At 58.2% G+C, this 22,079-nt stretch overlaps 1 protein-coding gene across 26 annotated transcripts in view; it reads right to left on the minus strand.

The window, feature by feature from the left end:
• Positions 1–22,079, minus strand: part of DYSF (dysferlin) — a 222,467-nt gene that overhangs the window by 103,186 nt on the left and 97,202 nt on the right. For all 26 annotated transcript variants that reach the window (XM_067704737.1, XM_067704747.1, XM_067704750.1 and 23 more), the window contains 9 exons: positions 21,419–21,525; positions 16,118–16,310; positions 13,901–14,056; positions 10,227–10,358; positions 9,976–10,142; positions 9,055–9,169; positions 8,661–8,766; positions 8,263–8,405; positions 6,391–6,564 (listed from right to left, as the gene is read on the minus strand). In XM_067704737.1, the coding sequence (XP_067560838.1) occupies positions 6,391–6,564; positions 8,263–8,405; positions 8,661–8,766; positions 9,055–9,169; positions 9,976–10,142; positions 10,227–10,358; positions 13,901–14,056; positions 16,118–16,310; positions 21,419–21,525 (1,293 nt within the window). The remainder of the gene's footprint in view (positions 1–6,390; positions 6,565–8,262; positions 8,406–8,660; positions 8,767–9,054; positions 9,170–9,975; positions 10,143–10,226; positions 10,359–13,900; positions 14,057–16,117; positions 16,311–21,418; positions 21,526–22,079) is intronic.

The raw sequence follows: 22,079 nt of genomic DNA on the forward strand, positions 1-22,079 counted from the left end.
ACGCAGGCTTCGGCGTCCAAATCTTGAGCGAGATAGACCCAGAGTCCACATAGTTAGAGGATTCACTCAAATGGTCCTTCCGTGTAATCCTCCGGTGGCCCTCAACCTGCCCCGCAGCACAATGCCAGGTGTGGAACAGGTGCTTGATTAGGACATTCAAGAGACACAGAGCCGCCTTCCAATGGCCCACAGGCCCAGCCAGGGGTCTTGATTACTCAATAAGGCAAAGCCCTTTCACCGCCCAGGTGCTGCCCTTGCTCAAAGCAGCCACTCTAGGAAGCATGCCTAGGTGCCCCCGCACACAGCAGGATTTCATCCAGGTCCAGAGAGGGCCCCTCCCCTCCCCACCCACATCTGACCTCCTTTTCAGCCAGTTCAAATTCCCAAATTCCTCCTCTCTGGCACCGGCTTCTCACCGACCCCTTCCCAGCACTCCCGACTCCCAGCTGCCCTTCCCTGCCCCCTGACAGGGGCTGGGGATGCCTGTCTCTGTGGGTCCTTGGTACTTCAGGTCAGGACTCAGGCCCCTGCCAACCGATTGGAGGCTTCCTGGCTGGGGGCAGTGGTGCCAACTCCTCTCTAGCTGCCCAGCTGCTCCAGGGAGGCCAAGCTGCCTGGCTACAAGACGAGGAGGGGGATGCATCCAGCTGAGGGCTCCAGCCAGCGCCCATGATGCTCCCTGGGACCCCACTCAAGGGCCTTCTATGGGGGAAGGACTTTATGCCCTCATAGCAAGTGGGGAGATGAATCTGGGGAGAGAGAGCAGAAGAGCCCGCTCTTCTGGCCTCGGTTCTAGAACTGACTCATGCCGTGCCTCTGGGCAAACTCCTTCTCAGGCCTCAGTTTCTTCTGGGGCTACATTAGGGGCTCAGAGTTGTTCTAGAGCAGCACTGTCCAAGAGAACTTTCTGTCGTGATGGGACTATTCTGCACTGTCCAATATGGTAGCCACTAGCCAGGCGTGGCTATCGAGCTCTTCGAATGTGGCCGGTGTGACTGGGGAACGGAATTTTCTTATTTTAATCACTTTAAATGTAAATTTAAATAGCCACACCTGGCTAGTGGCTTTCATATTAGACAGTGCAGTTCTGGAACCTCAGTCTCCCCAACTGTAAAATGGGTATAATCATAGAATCCAGCCTTCCGGGGTCCCTGTGAGGATGAAATGAGACAATGCACGTACAGCTCTCAGCCTGGTCTTCGGCACAAGGTAAAACAGATTTTTGTAATTCTTACCCTCTTTGGATCCTAGATTTTCTTGAGAATTGGAGAAAACCATGGACTTTACATCAGAATTTACCCACCACAGGCACACACATGTGCACTGCACACACACGCATATCACACATGTGCACACGCCATATACATCCATACACACATCACACGCGTGCTCACACGTCAGACACACGTGCACACACAGATCACACATGCACACCCACAACTCTGCATCCAATTTCAAGTAGCACCAAAGCCAGGTGGAGAGTGCTTTCGAACATGAAAGTTCCTTCCAGCTCTAAAAATCTCCAAGACTAGGAGCACACGCGGCCGAGTCTCCATCTCCTCTTCTCCCTGCCCAGGCTCAGGCATCTCAGAAAACCCTTCCAGACACTCCGGGCCAAGCGCAAAGACAGGGCTCTGGAAAAATCCTCGCGCATGGAGGGCAGGCCCAGGGCAAGGGCCACAGGATGGATTCTGTGAGCTCATCCCCGGCAGCCGTCACCAGCGTTCTCAGAGAGTCTGGTGGCGTCAGGAGGGGGTGACTGGGTGGACGCCGGCGGTGGCGGTGGCGGCGGCAGCGAGGGGTGTGGGGCAGGAGAGGGAGGCTGGATGGAACACGCTATAATAGCAGCTTTGTGCTCCACTTCCCAGCTCCCTGGGAACGCCAGGAAGATTATGAAACCCGGTGTCTTTGGGAATGCCAGGATATTAGCTGGAAAAAGAATAATACGAAAATAAAATAATGCTCGGGATGGAGACAGCAGACGATTAGCAGACAGAGCCAGGGCCTCCCGCTCCGCAGAGGGAGCCAGGCTTGGCCCCGGCAGAAGGTTTCAGGGAAAGGCTGCCCGTGCTAATGAGCAGACTGGGCCTGCCTTGCAGTGAGACGTCTTCAGGAGGGGAGCTGGCAAGTGAGGCCCAGCTTGCTGGTGGACGCATGGGCCAGGGGACGGGCAGTAGGAGGCAAGGGGGCGCCACAGGCCTGGCCCTTGCACCCAGACATACAGAACCATCAGATTACCAGAAAGCCCACCTGGCTACCACCCACAGTCCTGGACTCCTCCAAGCTCTGCCTCCCCAGGTCCTCCTCCAAGAAGCCACCCTCATTAGGCGCTGTCACTCTGGAATGACCCTTAGTCTGCCCTCCAGCCCTTCGGAGATGCAGCTTCTGTTGGGTTTGTTTGCATTCACACGTGAATATCCCTCTTCCTAATCAGACAGGCGTTTCCCATGAGCCAGGCCTCCACTATCAGGTGGAGGATCCTTGGAAGAAAAGATCACTTTCTCCCCACAAGGAGCAGGGAGAACGTGTCACCTGCCCCTGCCTCGCTCTCTAGGGCCCTGGTGACACACCTCCAGTCAGGAATAGACACCCTGCCTCCCTCAGAGAGGCACCCGGTAGTGGTCGATGTGACTGCCTCCCTCATCTTCGGGATGCACTGTGCACCCGACATCCTTGTTACTCAAAGATGGTCCTTGGACCAGCAGCGTGGGCTGTTAGAAATGGAGACTCTCGGGCCCCACCCAGACAGCAGATCAAGAGCATACGTCTTAACAAGATCCTCAGATGGGTCTTATGTCCATTAAAACTGAGAAGCGCCTCTGTACTTGGGTTATGTCCTTAATCCTTACGAGGACCCATACGTGTAGTGACATTCATAAGTAACAGAGTCACTAAAGGGACAAGTGACCTAGCCACAGCTGAAGCAGAGGAAGCAGAATTCAAACCAAACCAGCGCCATTCAGAAGCCTCACCCACCCCACCACACTCCCGCCAAGTGAATAGGCAGGCATCTGTGACCAGTGGGCAAAGGCCAGTACCCAGAACAATAGATTGGTCCTGGCACCCAGAAAACCCAACCATCTGCCCCGATGATGCAGGGTGGACTCCAGCCCCAGTGCCTTGCTGGAGCACCAGTACATCCCTGGATGAAGGACAGCAGACTTAGGGATGGGAACCCAGGCCATCCTCGGTCCTGGCAGGGAGCATGTAAAGGTGACCATGGAAGGGGAGAGTGTGTGTGTGCATGCGTGTGTGTGCATGTGTGTGTGTGAGCACGCGTGCTGATGGGGGCTCATTTGCTCAAGTAGAGTGGTCCAGACAGTTTCTGTCCAATGGGCCTGTGGTCCTGTCCAAGTGCTGGTCACACCTAAAGACTGTGTCCAAATCCAGGTCTGTGGATCCAGCCGTTCTAACCACTGTCTGCCTCTGGCTCCCTATGTCAGCAAAGTTCCCTCAGGACTCTGGGCTTCACTACTTCGGTTTCTTCCACATTTCACAGGCGAGTCCCAACTGCATCACAATCATTCACTTTCCCACTTGACGTTTGATTTCAATGCTCCCCCATGACATTTCTCTCCCACGTAAAGAATAAACGGCCTGGTTTCTGTGTTCTGGGAAATGGCCCTCTTCATTCTCCCAGTCACTGAGCCATGAAAGCTTGGCAGCGAGTCCGCCAGCCTTGCTCGTCTTCTTCCCCTAGATCCTCACCAGCCCCAGAGCCATCCACGCTTCCATCCACAGGTCTCTGGGCACCTCCGGCCTTGCGCCCTCTCTCCTCTCAGCCCCCTCGCCTCACAGCTGATGCTCAGCTCCCACGCCCCCAGCCTCCCTGCCCTGGGCCGCCTGGCAGGCAGCCTCCAGGTCCATCTTCCTCATACAGCACTTCACCATGTGCGTCACACTTGCCAGTGCCAACCGTGAACTCATCGCAGCCCCAGGCCCACCCCGCCCCGTGGCCTGGCGATGGCAGCGGCCCTACCGTCCACCCAGCAGAGCGTCTGATGCCCACTGGACCCTTCCCTCCCCAAGCCCTGCTACTCCACCTCCCTCCACTTCGGTCCCCTGGCCCCCACCCCAGATGGTCACATCTTCCCAGATCTCTAACCAAGCCTCCTGATGGTCTCCTGATGGGAGGCTCTCCGGCCCCAGCCACCCTCCACGGCTACTTGATTAGTGGCCCTAAAACCCAGCTCTGACCAGAGCACTCCTCCCCCACTCAGCAACCCACACTTGCTCCTACTGCTCATTCAAGAGAAGAGTCCTGGGCTTCCCTGGTGGTGCAGTGGTAGAGAGTCCGCCTGCCGATGCAGGGGACGCGGGTTCGTGCCCCGGTCCGGGAAGATCCCACATGCCGCGGAGCTGCTGGTCCCGTGAGCCATGGCCGCTGAGACTGCGCGTCCGGAGCCTGTGCTCCGCAACGGGAGAGGCCACAACAGTGAGAGGCCCGCGTACCGCAAAAAAAAAAAAAAAAGAGAGAAGAGTCCTGTGGTCGTCATCTATAGCTCTGAGTCCACCACCGTTTGGGGTTTTTTCCTTTTCAGATGCTCTTCTCCCCAGCCTGTGGGGCTGTCAACCACAGAAAAGGGGCGTGACCCAGGACGGTCATTCAGAACATTCCGTTCCTCGCCCCCAGGCTCAGGGGCTGGTGTGGGCACAGGGCCAAGCAGAGCCAGTCAATCGCACACGAGGCAGTACTGGCACTACCGAGAAAGTGCACTCTCCGCTCTGGGGTCTCCAGCTGTGAGGAAACAGAGGATGCCCGCCGGGCTGTGCTAGCTGTAAAGGTGGCATCAGCCTCTGTCACAGGTACCAACTTTGCCAACGACATGGAAAGAGCCAGTGTGAGAACGGGGCCAAGACAGAGGAGCGAGTCGGGGACACTGTGTGAGCCCCTAGTTCCTGCCAGGCCTAATGCCTGATTCACCTCGGTGAATCAGATTCCCAGCAATCTGAGCTCTCAAGCTCTTTTTCTCTCTTCAGCCCACTTTGGTTGTGTTTCTGTCGGATGAAAACGAGCCCTGGCTCCTTAGAGGGCAAGCACCCTCAGACCTGGCCCTGCCTCTGAGGCCTGCTGAGGTCTTTATTCCCCACTCCTCAGCTGGAACCACACAACCTCCCCCAGGCACTGCCCTGTGCCCAAGCTAGGCCCCTTCTGACAGGACAAGGAGACTCCCCGCTGCAGCTGCTCCAGCCTGGGTGGCAGTTCCAACTCCCACCTGAGCACCAGCTCAGGGCCCCAGAGAGCCCAGAGCTCTGCCGTCTCCTTCCAGCCTCCTGACCACTTGGCCCCCAAGACCCAGGAGGGGTTCCCTCCAGAGCCTCTGACATCATCTGGGCCCCGGAGGGTTTCCTCTCCCACACTGGCACCCCTGGGAGTGATGGAACCTCCAGGCTCTGCCCACTAACCCTCGGAGCCACTGCCAGCCTCAACTCCCTTCTCTGTAGCCATCCCATCGGGTCAGGGGCCTGCCCCACTGTACTCCCTGGCTGAGGCTAAGACACACTGCTCCGCACCCAGACGAAATTCTCCTACGGACGCACGCGCACGCACGCACGCACGCGCGCACACACAGCTGGCTCACGTGGACACACTCAGATTCCATCAGCCAGTGAAGCTGGTGGGACCTGCTCCCCTGTGTCACAGCCCAAAGCCCCCTCAGGGGACAGGCAGTCCTACCTGGATTTCAGAGAAGGTGTCTCCTCCTAGGCATCTCACGCCCAATGCTTGGATGGAGTCTCCAAACCAACAGAGTGGGGGACAGGCGATCTCCTGGCCCTGAATGTCCCACTCAGACTGTCCAGGAAGGGTCTGCTCATCTCTTTTGCGGAACACATCATCCTGACCCTGGATAACCTTGACCTGACACCCATTCCACTGGCTCTGGGAAGTACTCTCGGAGGCAGCACAGCCAGCCTGGGGTTTGGTCTCTGAGGCACATCTCTCCCCAAAATTCCCGAGGATGCGCACAAGATAGCCTCCTCTCAGGAGGACTCATGTCCAACCAAGGACATCCAGGGTCACTAGACCTCTCAGGCTACTCCCTTGGACCAGGCCGAAGCCTCCCAGACCCAACCCCAGGCCAGCCAGCCTCTTCAGGAAGAGCCAGGTCCCTTGGCCCCGTCACAGGTCAGACCATCAAAAGGCTGGGGCCCTCTCCCCTGGTCCCTTCTCAATTACCAAAAAAGCCGTGGGTCTTCTGGTGCCAAGAAATGAGCTATTTTCTTTTAGGAGGACACCCAGACTGGTGTCCACTTTCCCCACACGCAACCTCAGACGACTGAAGCCAAAGTCCCGTCCCGGGGTCCTCTGCACCTCTCCTGCGTCAGCCCTGAACAGCCCTGGGAGACCACGCCGCACCCCACCAACCCAAGATGACCACTGTCACGTACCAGGGCCCCCTCGAGGGCAAACACAGCTGCAGGCCCCGTCTTCTCCAGTGGCTCCATGCGGCGGCGCCAGCGGCGGCGGCGAAAGGCGTCTGTCTTGCGGTACTCCAGGTGGAACTTCCAGCCAAAGAGCGAGGCGTACTCCCAGCCCTCGCCCTCCGCCTCCGCCTGCCTGTGCTGCGTGGGAGAACAGGGCAGACTCAGAGGCCACTTGGCAGGGTGGCGGGGAGTCCTGGCTTGGGCTCCAGCTGTGCCCTCCCTGCCCTCCACGATTCCCCCACACACACCACACACCGTCACCCTCCAGGTGGGAAAACCTGGGAGGGCCGCCCGGAGGAGGGGGCTCTGAGCCCCGGGTCAGGAAATGAGGAGGAGAAGAGGCTCCCTAGGCTGTGGGGAGGTCCGAGGAGCCAAGAAAGGAAGGTAGGCTGAGCAGTGATGAAAACACTGGGCTTTCGGCCTGTTTGCTTATTTGGGTTCTGGGTGGATTTCACGAATCCAGGGTTCTCTTGTCATTTCCTTTTTCTTCTTCATATCCCAACTTATAAAAGTGGAAATGGGTCTGCAATTCAGAGGCAAAATGAAGAGCCCATTTCCCAGCCCCAGGCTGTTTCTCCATGAGGCTAGGCCTACGTCAGTGTGGAGAGACCCCCGCACTTCTTCTCAAGGGGTCCTTTCCCAGCCTTGGGGAGCCCCGGAAGCCCCTTGCCATCCACCTCGTGACCTGAGATGATCCTCAGGTCAGGCCCAGGCCATGAGCTCGGTGACAGTGCCAGTCCCGGAGGCCAGTTGCGTCCCTCTCCAGGAACGATGCTGGTGGTGAGGGAGCAGGCAAGGCACACCGCCTGGCAAGGCTTTGCCTCTGTGCCCTGGGTGCCCTCACAGGGAGAGTGGAGTCTGGTTCATGCCACCAGGAACAGCCTGCTGCCCAAAAGCCTTGCCTCTCCTGGGACCCAGTGACCTTCCTCTCTACATTCACTGTGACCAGAGAGAGAGGAAGGGACTCGGGTCATGCCAAAGGCTATTCCCGGACTGGGGGAGGCCTAGTTCTCGAGCCAAAATTCCAACGTGCGCTTGGGAAGGAAGGACGCAGGCCAAGAGGGTTCCAGGGAGGCAGGCCCTGAGGCTGTGCACGACACGGGCATCTGTGTGACCCCAGGAGCAGGTACAGGCACTCGTGTGCCCACACAAGCTCACTCTGCACCTGTCTGTGTCCCAAGAGTATCTGGGCACGGCCGTGGGCATGTGTGCTCACACTGTGTACATGCCCTCTGGTAAATGCTGACCAAGCCCACCCAAGTCCCTTGACCAGCATCCCCCTTCTCCAGGGAACTGGCCGTGCTGGAGGGAACAGGCTCCCTCCAGCACGCCCCCAGCAACCCCCAGCCAGTGACTGACGGCTAAGACCGTACTAAGCCCACCCCCCTTGCCTGGTGAGGAGGATTCTGTGGTGCTCCAGGCTGAGCCCCTTCCCGAACCACAGCTCAAGCCAAAGCTGACTTTGCCGGAGACCACATCCTTGCTCCTGGCACTTCTGAGAGTACTGCCTCAGTAAACTGCATGCAGCCGAGTCCCTGTCTCAGACTCTGCCCCTCGGACACCTAGCCATAGACACACTCTAGATACGCCTTTGCACCTTCCAGGTCTGTGTGTGAATTCCAAGTGCATCCCCTTGCTTGGTCATGGGCATTTGGGTGTTTTCTGTCTGTGTGCATCTGTGTGAGTGCTGGGTACGATCTGCGAGCATCTCGAGTGAGCCCGTGTGTCTTGTACATGTCCCCTGCACAGAGGTGTGCACCTGTGCCCAGCTGGCCTCCCCTCCCCAGGGCCTCACCCCTCCCCATGCCCCACCCTCCCCCCACCGACTGGGCTCACCCTCTTCAGCGCCTCCATCTGGCTGAGGTCCCTCCTGCGCAGGCGGACCCAGCGCCGCCGACGGTGTGTGTAGTACATCTTCTCAGCAGGGACCCAGTGCCTCGGCTTCCGGTCCGGGGGGATGGTGATGCTGTACTCCCAGCCTGGGGGAGAGGTGCCCATCACTCACTGCCTGGTCATTCCCCATCTCTCCATTTGGGGTACATTCACAGACTTTCAAGTGGCCACTGACTCCCGATTTGTAATTTATAGTGAGGACTCACCCAGGAAGTCCCCCAGATGAAGTAGCCCAGTGAAGGCCAGAACCCCAGGCCCAAGGGGCCTGCACTCAACTGTGCCCCCTTCCAGCATGCCTCGCGAGTCTGCCGGGTGCTCACTGGGCTCCACGTGCTGCCCACCTTGTTCGTCAACGGCCCGATTGAGGTCCGTGGACCACTCTTCATCTTCCCACTTCCAGCCCAGCGGGCACTCGATGTCATCCTTGGGAAGCACCTTCTCCCCGTTCTGGGGTAACACAGGCCAGGCAAGCATGAGAAGAGACAGACGTGATCAGGGAAGATGAGAAGATGCCACCTGACAACATATATTCTAAAGCCCCAGGTGTGACTCGGGCTCAGTGTCCTACCCTTGCCAGCTCTCACACACTGTCCCTCTGGAAACCAGGGCATTGACGCTGGGGACGTGGGAGCAGGGGAGAACATTCCTCTTCTTTCAGTCACAGGCCCCTCTTGGGCCCCAATGTCCAGGCCGCCAGGAAAGCAGAGGCCACCTGCCCCCAGGGCACCCCCTTACCACATCCGTGTAGTTGTCGCTCATATAGATCCACTGGCCTCCGGGGAGCCGGGTCTGGTTCTCAAACACCTCCTCCACGAAGCTCAGGTGGCCCGCGTCGGTGTCATGAAGCAGGCTGTGGGCGGGGGGCGGGTCAGAGCCTCTGCCGAAGAGACCCCCAGGCCGTCCACAACCCCCAGCAGAGCACCCCAGAGCCTGGGCCAGCCTTCCTGTGTCAGCCTCACCCCAACCAACAACAAGAGAGAGGAGGGGAGAGAGAGGAGGGGCAGCGAGTCAAGGGGAGACCAAGGGAGACACTTGCAGACAGAAGAGGAAGTCACCACCAAGATAAAGAAAGAGAAAAGGAAGCCAATTGAAGACGTCGAAAACCCGGTGGGTAGTTGAAGCTCAATAGATAGTTGTAGAAATGTAAAATGTTATCGAGCCATATACTTAAGATTTGAGTACATGACTACAATATATGTCACTCTTCAATGTTTAAAAAGTAAAAAGAAAAACCAAACAAACAGTTGTTGAATATCAACCGAACTGGAAAAGAGAGAGAGGAGAAGGAGGTGGAGATGGCGATGAGATGGAGAAGGATGAACGAGGCTGTTCTGAGGGGCACTGAAGGAGGGATTAACACACAGAGAAGGGAGCGGGCTTTCTGTGGTATCTTGGAGGAAAAGGCCGTAACCAGTGGACGCAAAGCCCACTGGAGGCCAGCTTCGGTTTAATCATAAAGGACTTTCCAATCATTAGAGCCCTTGCAGAAAAGAATGCTGCCTCGTGATCCCCCAGTCCCGGGAGAGTTCAAATGGAAGTCGCTATGACCAGCGTAGGGGCAGCGGCCGTAGACAGAAGGATGAATAGAGCCGAGGCCCTTTCAGAGAAATGGCTGGGGCAGACGGGGTCCCCAAGCCCTCCCTGTCCACGACTCACGTCTTCTCTGGACACACGAACCAGTCTCCAGCCCAGGCCCAGCCAGCTGAGGGGCGGAAGCTCTCCTTGGGTAGCTTGATCTTGCCCGTGACGTCAGAAAATTTGGGGTAGGTGAGGCCCGTTGTGCCCCAGTTCCCGACCAGAGCCAGCTTGGTCTGGTTCTCATACTGGAGAGTGAGCAACAGAGAAGTGAGTGGGGCTGCGGTAGCTTTGGGGCCGGGGGTAGGGTGGGCAGGCGGTCAGGCACTCACGGTTTCAGCAAAGACGGAGAGCTTGCCCTCAGCAAACTGGTTGAACTCCTTTTCATCCACAGAGAGCCCGAACCAGAGCCTGACCTGAATCTGCACTGGCATCCGGGCTCCGGGCACCCCCTCCATTGGATACTGGGTAGCAGAGAAGGAGAGAAACCCACAGTCCCCTTCAGGGTCAGTATGTCTCAACTTGTGGGAGCCTCCAGGCCTGAGCATACCAGCCTGACACCCCATCAGGTATGTGCTCTGTTGGAGGACTTATTAGAATTTCATGGAAGAGGGGTGTATGACTAAGAAACGCCCCCACCGGCCAAGATTCCTTCCCATCAAAGGAGAAGACTGCATCCTCCCCATCTAGATGCTCTCTGCAGAGACGAGCCACGTCTAGACCAGGAGCCCCCATTCTCCCCTCACCCACCACATCCTCATTTCTGTTCTCTTCTAGAATAGCAGTGTCCAATGGAACTTTCTGCTACAGTGGAAGTGGTTTATATCTGCACAGTCCAATGCACTAACCCCATGTGGCAGTTGAGCCCTTAAAATGTAGCTGGTGTGACTGAGAAACTAAATTTTTAGTTTTATTTAATTAATTTAAATTTAAATAACCACATACGGCTACCAAATTTAATGGTGCAGTTGTAGAACATGTCTTTATAAGAGATAGAAAGGTCTGGGCTTCCCTGGTGGCACAGTGGTTAAGAATCCGCCTGCCAACGCAGGGGACACGGGTTCAAACCCTGGTCCAGGAAGATCCCACATGCCGCGGAGCAACTAAGCCCATGCACCAGAACTACCGAGCCTGCGCTCTAGAGTCCACGAGCCACAACTACTGAAGCCTGTGCACCTAGAGCCTGTGCTCCGCAACAAGAGAAGCCACCGCAATGAGAAGCCCGCGTACCGCCGTGAAGAGTAGCCCCCGCTCACAGCAACTAAAGAAAGCCTGCGTGCAGCAACGAAGACCCAAGGCAGCCAAACATAAATTAATTAATTTTTTTTTTTTTAAAAAAAGAGAGATAGAAAGGTCTGAAAGGGGAGGAGGTTAAAGCCTCTCCCTTCGTTTTCAGTTTGTTTTTTTTTGGGGGGGGGCGGTTGGCTGGATGTTAGTGTATCATCTGATATCCCTACCCTTTTAAGTGCTTATCAGCCTGTTAACCACTATTCACTGGTCTTCAACTGCTTTTTATCCTGAAACTTTCAGAAGTTCTGCCAAAATGGAATAACCACAACAACCCAACATAAAAAATTTATTCTCCGCAACTGCTTCACCCTTTGACTGAAATCAAGGGTCAGATACGGCCTGAAGAGCAGAAATGCCTCACTTTTAGAATAACACACGGTTCCTTAGAGGAAGTAACACATTAACTACCCAGGCTTCATGTGTGTGAGCTTAGAGGAGGGTCTCCTCTGGGACGTGCAGCTGAATGAGACGAGAAAGTCTTGGTGGGTTCAGAGGAGGAAAGGGAGGCTGAGGTAAGGGCTCTCTAACTGGTAGAGGAGGCCTGGATCCCCGGAGGGAGAGCCCAGGCCGGGTAAGAGGGTCAGGAAGGGGTGTCGTGGCAAGGCATTACAAGTCTCACCCTTCATCCAGCCTCTCTGCCTTTGGTTCATCCTCGGTGAAGCCTGGAGGAGCCCCTGACCCCAAGTGTCACCCCCCAGAAACCTCCCCATGGCTGCTCGCTTCAGTGTCCTCTCCCTTGGGGTGGTTAGCAGCCTTTTCCCCTCCAAACCACCAGCCCCAGGGAGATGGCAGGAATGCCTGACCCCCCCCCCTTCTCCCTCTGCCCCCAGTCTCTCCCCTGCCCTCCCCCAGACAGGGCCAGCCTGCTGGACCCAAAATAGCAACAGCAAATAAAGAAATGTCTAGTTTGGGGCTCCTCTCCCTCTCTGCTGGTGCTCATTTTTTCCAACTTTGGTTTAAGTTAAGAAACACCAATGTTTTCTTGGTCTCCGCTTGCTGCCAACATTTTTGTAGAGCTTGCTCAGGAGCTACTGGCGGGGCTCATAAACTCAGTGGGGAAGACTTCGAGAAACAATCCTATATCTTTTTTTTTTCCTTGCTTGGGATCAGGGAAATTTTTCAGTTTGCATTTCCCCGAGGCTGCAGGGCCAAGAGGTCAGAGACCGATTCCGTTCACCGGCATCCACCAGGCCCACTCCTGCAGCCCCACCTCCACTGCAGCCTGACAGCCCTCCCTAGTTAACCCCATTCAGATGTGGCCGCTCCTTGACTTCCTTTCCCATCTGCCCTACCAGGCAAGGAGCTGGCTTGGGAGGGAGGAAAGCAGGATGCTAGGAGGTTAGGATCTCATGAGGAACATGCCCCGAGGTGGGAGGGGCAGCCCGCTGCCTGACACCCCCGCCCTCTTTCTAGGCAAAGCCGGCTCTCCTCTGAAGCACCAATGACCCAAACGCAGATATCTGATCATCCCTGGCCCTCCGCTGGCCTCCAGTCATGGTGCTGGTAGAGCCTCCTCTCCCCAGAAGGAAAAAGGGAGAAGAGGAGAAAAAAACTGATATTCATTGATCACCCAGTTCCAGTCAGACCCTTGACCTGTGTTACCTAATTCCATCCTCAAAATTGTGATCAGGGCAGCCTGATCTTTGTTTTATAGGTGGGAAAACAGCATTCAGAGAGGTTAGACAATCTGCCCAAGACCACACAGGATTCCAGCCAGCCCTGCAACCTGTCCACACGCTCTGGGCCTTTGAAACCTGTCTCCTCTGCCCACCTCAGGGGGCAGCAAGAATGACTGATCAGTGTACGAATGGGTCGACCAATAGCCACTCAGAGGTTCGAGGCTAAGGTTAGTCCACAGCGACTTCGTGGAAGAGGTGAGATGGAAGGAGGTCCTGGTGCGGATGGGAAGAGACACGTGGGGAGAGAGGGTTGAAGGCCAGGCAGTTTACGATGCCGGCGGAGCCATCTGGAGTCAGCCATGCATGGTGAGGGACGGCTCTCCCCACGGGACGCTCTCCTGGGCCGCGACAGCCACAGCTCAGATTTCCCCGAATTCTGTCCCGACCAAGCAGCCCGGGCTCTGTGTCCCCACATGAACCCAGAGAGGAGGACGGGGGCCTCCAGGCACCTGCTCACTTCCCTGTTACCCACCCACCAAGGCTGAGAGAAGAAGATGGCAGGAGGACAAAGGGCAGGAGAGGTGGGGCGGGGTGACTGGAGGGACAGGATTACCTGCTCCCAGATCTCTGATGGAGCAGAGCCATAGGCACAGCCGGTGCCCAGACACCAGCCTTCCCCCAGGGAGGAACCTGAACCCACGTGTGACTCCACCTGAAGCCAAACCCTCGGGAGGGGGGAGGGGGGCGGTAAGTCTGTGCCCGGGCTCCCAAAGGCTGGCGGTGGGAGCTGAGGGCTGAGGCCCCCCACCAGGGAGCTGGCTGGAGGGGAGCACAGCCTCAGGAGTCAGCCCCTCCTTCGTTCCCAACACCCCTGGTTCCAATTCTCACCTGCTCCCTTTCCAGACCAGGTGCATGGGGTCTAGGGACTTTGTGGGGAGAGGGGAGAAGGGAAGTCTTTTTACGCAAGCCCTCGGTCCGTTCCAAGAGCAGAGTCTAAAAACTCGGAGTCTGACAGAGAACAGGAGGGGAAACAGAAGGGGTGCGGACCACCCTGGGGGTGACAAAGTATGACCATGACTTAAGGAGAAACAACCCACTTTCAGAAACATCGTCTGCAGCTTTCCACAATTCTTGCCACAGTAGCTGGTGCCCCGTCGGGAGAAGAGAACCTCGTGGGTGGGCACCCGCTGGTACGCCACCCGCTTGTCACCCTGCAGCATCCAGATGACGATGTCAGGCAGGCTGTTCTGGGGCTGGAGAGAGGGTGGCAGTCAGGGTGGAGATGGTACCGCCCAGCCCACACCCTCAGCCCCCTCTCCCCAGGCCTCTCCTCCCAGCTCCCACCCCCAGCCACCCCCTTGACCTCCCAGGGCTGGCTGGGCACCCCTGTCTTCAGTAGCTCTGAGCCCCCAGGGATAGGGTGACAGGCTGCCCCCGGCTCACACGAGGAGCCCGCCAGGAATTCATTAAGCTGCGTTCACGTTTTCTAGGAAGAGACACTCCTGCCTGGAGCCCCAAGTTCTTAGGTCCCCTCCACTGGGTGGGTAGATAGAGGCTCCCGGTGGGGAGACATCGGAGGATCTGATTTGACCCTAGAGATGACATTGCACTTAAGGTGCCACCCCCTTCCTCACCCCTGAGAGCAGAAGCGAATTCACAGAAGGGGTGCGCCTTCCCAGAGGACACACGATCCCTCCTCCCTCTAACAGCGGGGACCCTGGGGGTCTGGCCCTTTTCTGGGCCTGCTGACACGGGGCTCTGAAAATGGGGACTAGCCCAGACTGCAGGGCCCTTGAGTCCCTCCGATCCTCTAGGCATGAGAACTGCTCCCAGCTGCCACACTCAGGAGAGGCGGCCAGTTGGCTAAGTCCATCTTCTCCCAAGGCTGCTGAGCGGTGTGGTCAGGGGGGCAGGGCTGGGTCTCGAAGCCAGGCTCCTGCTGAGAGCTGATGGCTGGCACACTCCCTCAACACCTCCTAGGCTGTGTCCCTTCATCCCTACAGCAAGCCCAGAGGCAGGCACAGGTGAGGAAATTCAGGCACAAAGAAGTTAGGAACTAGGGTTTTCTGATTCCAAATGTGTGTTTCGAACCACGATACCAAGGGTTCTCAAAGTGTGGTCCCCAGGGCAGCCGCAGCACCACCTGGAAACTCACTGGAAATGCAGATTCTCAGGCCCGGTCCCAGACATGCGGGATCGGGTAGGGCTTGTACCCAGTTCTAACAAGGCCTTCGGGGGATTCTGATGCACACTCAAATTTGAGAAAGGCTCTCTCCGGTCTCCCTCACAGTCCCTAGCACCCGTTTCACCTTAACCCCTCGCAGCCATGACACAATCTGCGTGAGAGTTCCAGGGTCGGGGCCAAGACACGGAAGGCAGCCTGTGACCCTCCCAAAGGGACGGTCCCCAGCCACTGCCAGGAGTCGTCCTGGGGCTGAGCAACACAGTGGCCCCCAGGTAACCGGCCACACGTCCAAGGCCCCGCTTGGGGACGAGCCAAAGCTGCCTCTCAGGGACTAACATTTCAGGCTGCCTCCCCGCCTGAGCACCCCTTCCACCTCCTGGACTCCCTTCTCCCCTTCAACAAGTCACTCCTCCAGAAGCCGCTCGCAGGCCCTGCCTTTCTCTGCACACTCCTTCTGGGGAGATCCTTCCTCACCATCCCTCTCCCCGGGGGTCCCAGGTGGCTCTGGCCAGGGTGGGTGGCAGCTGTGTCCACCTGTGACATATGAGCAGACCTTCCTCCTCATTCTGGACAAGTCTGTGGCCTGCCTGCTTCCCTGCAGAGCTGGATAGGGCCAGAGGGGTCAGGGTATAGATGCAGAGTTACTGCAGGTGCAGTGTCCTCAGGCCTGGGGCTCCTCAGGGATATCCAGGAGGGCAGGAAATGCAGGGTCCCACGAGAGGCAGGTTTGAGGCCAGGGGTAGACAGGTTGGTGGGCAGACGGAGTTGGGCCCCTGGGGGAGAAGCCCCTGGCGCTGAACCTAGAGCCGGGAGTCCCGGTTCTGGTCCCAGCTCTGTCTCTGACGTACTTTGGCAGCATTTATTAAGCACATTTATCGAGCACATTTGGGGGCATTTATCCAGCACCTACTAAATGCCAGGCTCTGCTGGGCCCTACAACACCCAGTATCCCATTGCATCCTCTGTCCTCCTTCTGTGAATGGGGACACGGAGGTTCAGAGAGGTTAAGTCACCTGCCCAAGGTTACCCAGCAATGGAGCCAGTGTGGATCACGGTCCAGACATTCCCCACATCCCTCCCAGTTCTGACACTCCAGGCAGGAAGGAAGGCACCTCTCAGGGGCAGCTACCTCATCTGCCAGGGCACGGAGACGCAGGAGCCAGTCCTCAGCCTGCTCCAGGGCGGTGGGGAGTTCACTGTGGCCGAGCTTCAGGGCCTGGGCCGCCTCAGTGATCTGGCTCAGGTGACGGGTGCGCAGGCGGTACAGGTAGTGGTCCAGGTGGGTGGCGGAGGGCGTCTCTTGGACATTACCCAGGGGTTGGCTGTGACGGACAGACAGACGGGATGTACCCGACGAGCAGGAGCCCGGCGCTCGCCCAGGCCCAGGTGCAGGCAAGCACGTACACACGTGTGCACGGGCCCCCCCGACGGGTCTCACACCCTCAGCCTGCCTGCTGGCTGCGGCGTGTGCCCTGGGTGCCTCCTCCAGCCATCTCTTCAAGGAAGCCTGCTGCAAGCCACACTGGCCAGTGTGCCCCCCACTCAGAAGCGCCCCAGCCCTTTATTCTGGGGCTGCCTGTCTGGAACCTATCCTCAAGCCTCCAGTCGTGAGTCCCCTCTGCCCACCTGAGTGCACGTCCCCAGAGGCCGAGTGGGTCCCTCCCTCCCCCCGGCGCCCTCCTAGAGCAGAGGCGCAAGCACTAAGTTGCCTTTGGCTGAAGCGAATCCATTCTGTTGTGCGCACACGTTCTTCAAGAAGGAAATTTATGGACCCCTGACAAGCCACTGCAGACGCTATGGGGAGGCCGGCAGCCAGCAGTACAGATGTGTCGACCCAGGGCGGCCGCACAACACCCCTCCCAGAACCCTCTGCTTTGGGAAGCCCCTGGAGAGGAGCTGGGGGTACACGCAGTCCCAGAAACACAGCCTTAAGCCTCCAGTCGGGGGGTTGGGTTTAAGCTCAACCCCATTTAGAGGCGAAGAACTCTGACCACCCCCATCCAAAGGATGGGGTCCCTCTCCGGGCTCCCTAAAAGCCCTTTATGTGGCTGCCCCTGGCCGTACGAAGCCCCAGGGTCAGTGAGTGCACACGCAAGGGTCACACAGGATGGAGTGGGGTGGGAGGGGGCGTCTGTGCTCTTCCTCGCCAGGCAGGACCCTCTAGATCATCCCTGCTGGAGGGTAGGGGGGGCTGCCCCACCCCCACCCCCCCGCTAAGCCCCTGACTCCCAAACAGGACATCAGTCAGGCCCGCTCGCTCGCCACATCTGCTGCCCCACCTCACGCTCCCCGCCCCACAGTGTCTCGGCTCCCGGCTCCCGGCTGATTTATTTTTCTGCCAATTTCCCCGAGCTATGCAGAACCAATTACCGCCGAGTGCAGCGGCACCGCCGCCGCCAGATACACCACTCTGGCAGGCCCTCGGCGCTCTACATTTTTCCTGTTATTTTTTTTAATTGAATTTTTAGGGTGGGGGGAGCAGTACGCAAACTCCATCTCGGGAAACTTAAGCCCCGAGGCCTGTCTCAGGTCACGTACTGCACACCCCGTAGTAATATAATATTTACTGCCCCGAGGGTGCCTCGGATGGGGCTGCCCCAGGCCAGGAGAGGGGCGGCCTCCATCCCCAACCCACTCGAACGCGGCGGAGGGGCATGTTCGGTGGGTGAAGGGGGGCCTGGGCCAGAGTCCTGGGCTGGGCCTGCAGGGAAGGAGGCGTGAGTGGGCCTGAGGGTGGGGGCAGGCGGGTCTGGAGTGGGATATGGGGAGGCAAGCCAACCAGGGTGATTTATGCTCCCGGCCTGGGTCGGGAGCCGAGAGGGACTGCCGGGCAGACCACCAGAGGGAGATGTTCACGGAGGCTACCAGCCCAGCCGAGACTCCCCAAGAAACAGCCGGGACCTGTAACTGCCACAAACAAGATGTCTCAGCCCTTTCTCACCCCCAAAACCCCAAAGCAGGGTACAGAAAGAAAGGGAGACCTGGAAGAGGAGGCTGGATGACACTGCCCCAACCCCAAGCAGGGGCAGTCGCCCTGCCAACGCTGGCTGACTTGGAAATGACAGGCGGGCCCAAGGCAGGGCTCAGCATAGGCTGGGAGCAGAGCTGGGCTGCTCACAAGGTTGCTGCCTGCCCCTGAGGTGAGTGGGTGCCTTTCACAGGGACAGCCGCCTGGGAGCGGACAGTGTCCTGCCTGAAAGATAAACCGGCCGCTGGCTCATTCATCTCACTCCCCACGAGCAACAGCTCTGCTGGTCCTGGCTGGAGGCTGGGTCCAGGGATGAGACCCAGCCCTGCCCTCAGGGGGCCCCTGGAACAGACAAGCAAGCAAGCTAGATCCCCGAGAATCCTCAGGGTCTGGAGCCCTTCCTGGAGGAAGTGGCCTCAGGCTGCACTGGCAGGGCCAGCAGGAGCTAGTGAGGCCAAGAAGAGCGGGAAGGGCGTTCTGGCCAGAGGAGTGGTATGCGCACAAGACACAGGCTCGGAGGCAGGTGGGCGTTGGTGGGAGGGAGGTGGGGTTGGGGGGTGAGCCAGCACAGAGGCTCCGAAGGGCTAGAGGGTAAGATTGCTGAGGTCTAGAAGGCAGGCAGTGGGGACAGAGCGGCCCACCCGTCAGAGGAGAGCTGCAGCTTTTCCTAAAGGCAACAGGAGCCGCCGCGGGGCTGAAGTCGAAGCGGACCGCACCGTTAGGAAGATCACAGAGAACGAATTGGATGTGCTGGTGGACACCCAGGTGGAGGTGTGCAGCTGGTAGTTGTGTCCATGAGTTGAGAGATGAGAGGAGAAGGCTGATCCGGAAGAAAAGAGTGGGCGGCACTGGCCAGGGGGAGAGGGGCTCCCAGGGAGAGGAGGCAGGGAGGGGTCTGACCAAATGAAGGACACTGATGTTGGATGTTGGGCAGGGGCTGGCTGGAGGAATGGGCGAGCAGCCAGGTCATCTGTGGCAAGCTGGCTCACGTCCCCCATGCCCAGCTGCCCTGCTATCAGCTGTGACGCTCAGCACAGAGCGGGCCAGGGGTGGGGGTGGAAGCTCTCTTGCTGCGGCCCCAGGGCTATTAGTGGCCTCAGGTGGTGCCAAAGGAACTGGTCCTGAGGCCCAGCGTTCTCCCCAGAAAGCCATGCGTGCACTCCTGAGGGGATGGGACCCTCCTCACAAGCCCTTGACCTGCGACCCGGGCTCCCCAGGAGGGCCCTGGCCACCATCTACCCCCAGGAGAATGATTCAAGGGGACCAGGCTTTGGCATAAGCATTCTTAGCCAAGCCCGCCAAGAACAGAGCCCTGAGAGAGCGGAGTGACAGCCCAGGACCTGGGACCCACCCATCTCAGACGTTTCAGGCACCTCAGACCTGCCAAGGCCCATACCACACATGAGTCACAAGGAGAACGCAGTGAACCGAGAGCCGGGGCCCACCCTCTGCGTCCGAGGCTGTCAGGCCGGGCAGTGGGGCACAGCCAGTCATTCGGCAGCCCCCTCTGCTGACCGCACCCCCGTGTGCCCCTCTAGCCTCTCTCTGACCTCTGACCTCCAGACCACAGATGCCCACAGGCACCTGCCACTCAACACGGCCAGCCCCGAATTCCTCATCCTCCCCCAAACCCGCTGACTCCCTCCAGAAGCGGCTCTGCTCTCCACCCACCTGCTCTGGCCAGAGCCAGGGAATCATTCTGGACCTTCTTTGGGCCCTCACACTCAATCCACCATCAAAGCCTGTCCAGTACAGAGCAGCACGGCGAGGGGGCTCAGCCCCTCACTAGAGGCATGAATCTGGGCAATTCACCTCCCCATGCCTCAGTTTCCTCATCTGTAAAATGTGGATCACTCTGCTTCCTACCTCATGAGATTTTTATGATTAGCTGATACATGTGAAATTCTCAGAACAGCACGTGGCACAGCAAGTGTTCCTTATGAGGCTGTTACCACCATGATGCCTCCTGAAGAGTCCACGCTGCCCTCTGCTTCTCTCACCCCATGTCCCCATGTCGCTGACCTCTGCTTCTCTCACCCCACGTCCCCGTGTCCCTGCCCTGGGTGAAGCCTTCGTCCAGTTGCCCCTCATCACCACCCCCAGCCCACCTCTTACGCTGCAGCAGGAGTGAGCGTCTGAATCCCGGGGATCCCTGTGCCCCAACAGCCCCCAGGGCGGAACTTGCCTTAGCAAACCCTGGAGGTCTGTCGCCTCTGGACTGCAGTTTCCCTTGCAGCCCCAGGAGGCAGCAGGCATTTGCGGCTTCTGCGCCTGTGCCCGGCAGTCCGCTCTCCAAAGGCTGACTCCTTTCCCTCCGGAGTTCACATAGGGCATCCCCTCCTCCAGGAATCGTCTCTGATTTTGATTTGCGTAAGATACACCTGCTCTGAGCTACTAGGGCACGTGCCTCAAGCCCCCAACACACTTTCTTTCATTTGCTCACTTCTGCCTCATCACCCCCAGGAGGGCTTGAGGCAGGGTCATTTCTGATAAAGGTGCACTTCCCAACTGGGGTACAAAGGACCAGAGCGGCACTGTGGCAGGCAGCCAGGGTCACGGATTCCTGATTTGCAACACGAAGGCATTTCTCATGCATTCCCGAGGGGGGCTGGGATGATAAGATTTAGAGCGGGCAAAGAATACATTTGCATATATTTACGCTTAATCCCATAGAAAGTAGAAAGAGGGCTGTTTATTATTAAGTCCATTTAATAGCTGGGAAAACTGAGGTCCAGAGAAGTGAAGTTGCCCAAAGCCACAAGGGTGGTTAATGGGATGAGAATCTAAATCTCCTCACGCTTCTTCTTCTCAATAATAATTACAGCTGCCGTTTATTAACTACTTCCTAAGGACCAGGCACTTGGCTTGTGTGATATTAGAAAGCACTTATTCTTAATGTCAGGTTGAAGATGAGGAAAGCAAGGTTCTGAGCAGGTGAGTGGTGAGCTCCAAGTCACCCAGCTGTGGAGGAGACGCTCCCCCTCCTGCCAGGGCCCCGGGACCCGGAGCCCCCCCATTCTCCTTCACCCCCCAGCGCCCCCTTTTCCTGAAGGTGACCATCAGCTGTGCTAATACAAGGCTAAACAGACACTGTGGTCCCCAACATGGCCTTGGGGGAAGGAGGGGTGCCGTCCCTCCCACCAGCCAGCTCCTCCTGGAGATTCCATCAGAGAAATAAGAGGTCGGGGATCAGAGACACAATGCTCCCCATTCAGGTGAGCCTGGCCGCCCCGGCGGGCCCACAGCTGCCGCCGCTGCCGGGAGATTTATGACCTGCTCTAAATGTCACCTTTTCAACTCCCCGCGCTGGCTCCACCACCTTTGGACTCAGCATGGGCTGGACTGCTGGCCAAGCGTGGCTGGGGAGACGTGCAGTCGCTCACCACCACACACGAACACTCCCGGGGAAAGGGCCCGGCCGAGCCAGGAAGGGAGGGCGCGTGGGTGCCAGGCACCCCGTACCTGCAGCCTGCAATGAGCTCATCCATCAGCTGAGCCACCAGGGAGTCCACGTCCTCGGCAGAGTGCTGAGCCTTCAGGGCCACGTGGACCTGCTCCAGGCCGGCTTCCTGGGGAACGGGCAGGCAGGGGTTGGGAGGGTCACCGTGGGACGGACCCTTAACCCCAGGCACTGTCACCACAGCCCGGTCCCACCAAAAAGAGAGAATGGTTAGAGCCAAGAGGCAGAGCCCAGACCCCACACACCAGCATCTGTCTTGGCTCAAGAAGCTTCCAGGATTCCCCACACCAAACAGATCCAAATTTCCAAGCCTGGGACGCCCACCCCACGGGCTCTCCACGGGTCCCCGTCAAGCCAGGTCTAAGGTCTCACAGGTAAGTGACCTTGGAGCCGCCTCCACTTCCCCCGCTGGCACCCTCCCTCCTTTCCAAGTCCTGCCACCCAAGCAGGCTTGGGTCCCTCATCCTTCCTTCAGGAGCGCTCAGACAACCTGCAGTAACGGGGCTGCCCTCTCCAAACTCCTGTGGCCAGGTTGTGCCCCAGTGGCACCTGGTCTCCTCCATGGAGCTCTCCTCCCTGGGCCTCAGGCCTGAGCTGGGAGGTGGAGATCTCTCACGGGACACCCCTCAGGCCAAGGACTTGCCCCTCAGTCCCCCACCCCCT

The sequence above is a fragment of the Pseudorca crassidens genome, chromosome 14, assembly GCF_039906515.1.
Source record: "Pseudorca crassidens isolate mPseCra1 chromosome 14, mPseCra1.hap1, whole genome shotgun sequence".
Lineage (NCBI taxonomy): Eukaryota > Metazoa > Chordata > Mammalia > Artiodactyla > Delphinidae > Pseudorca > Pseudorca crassidens.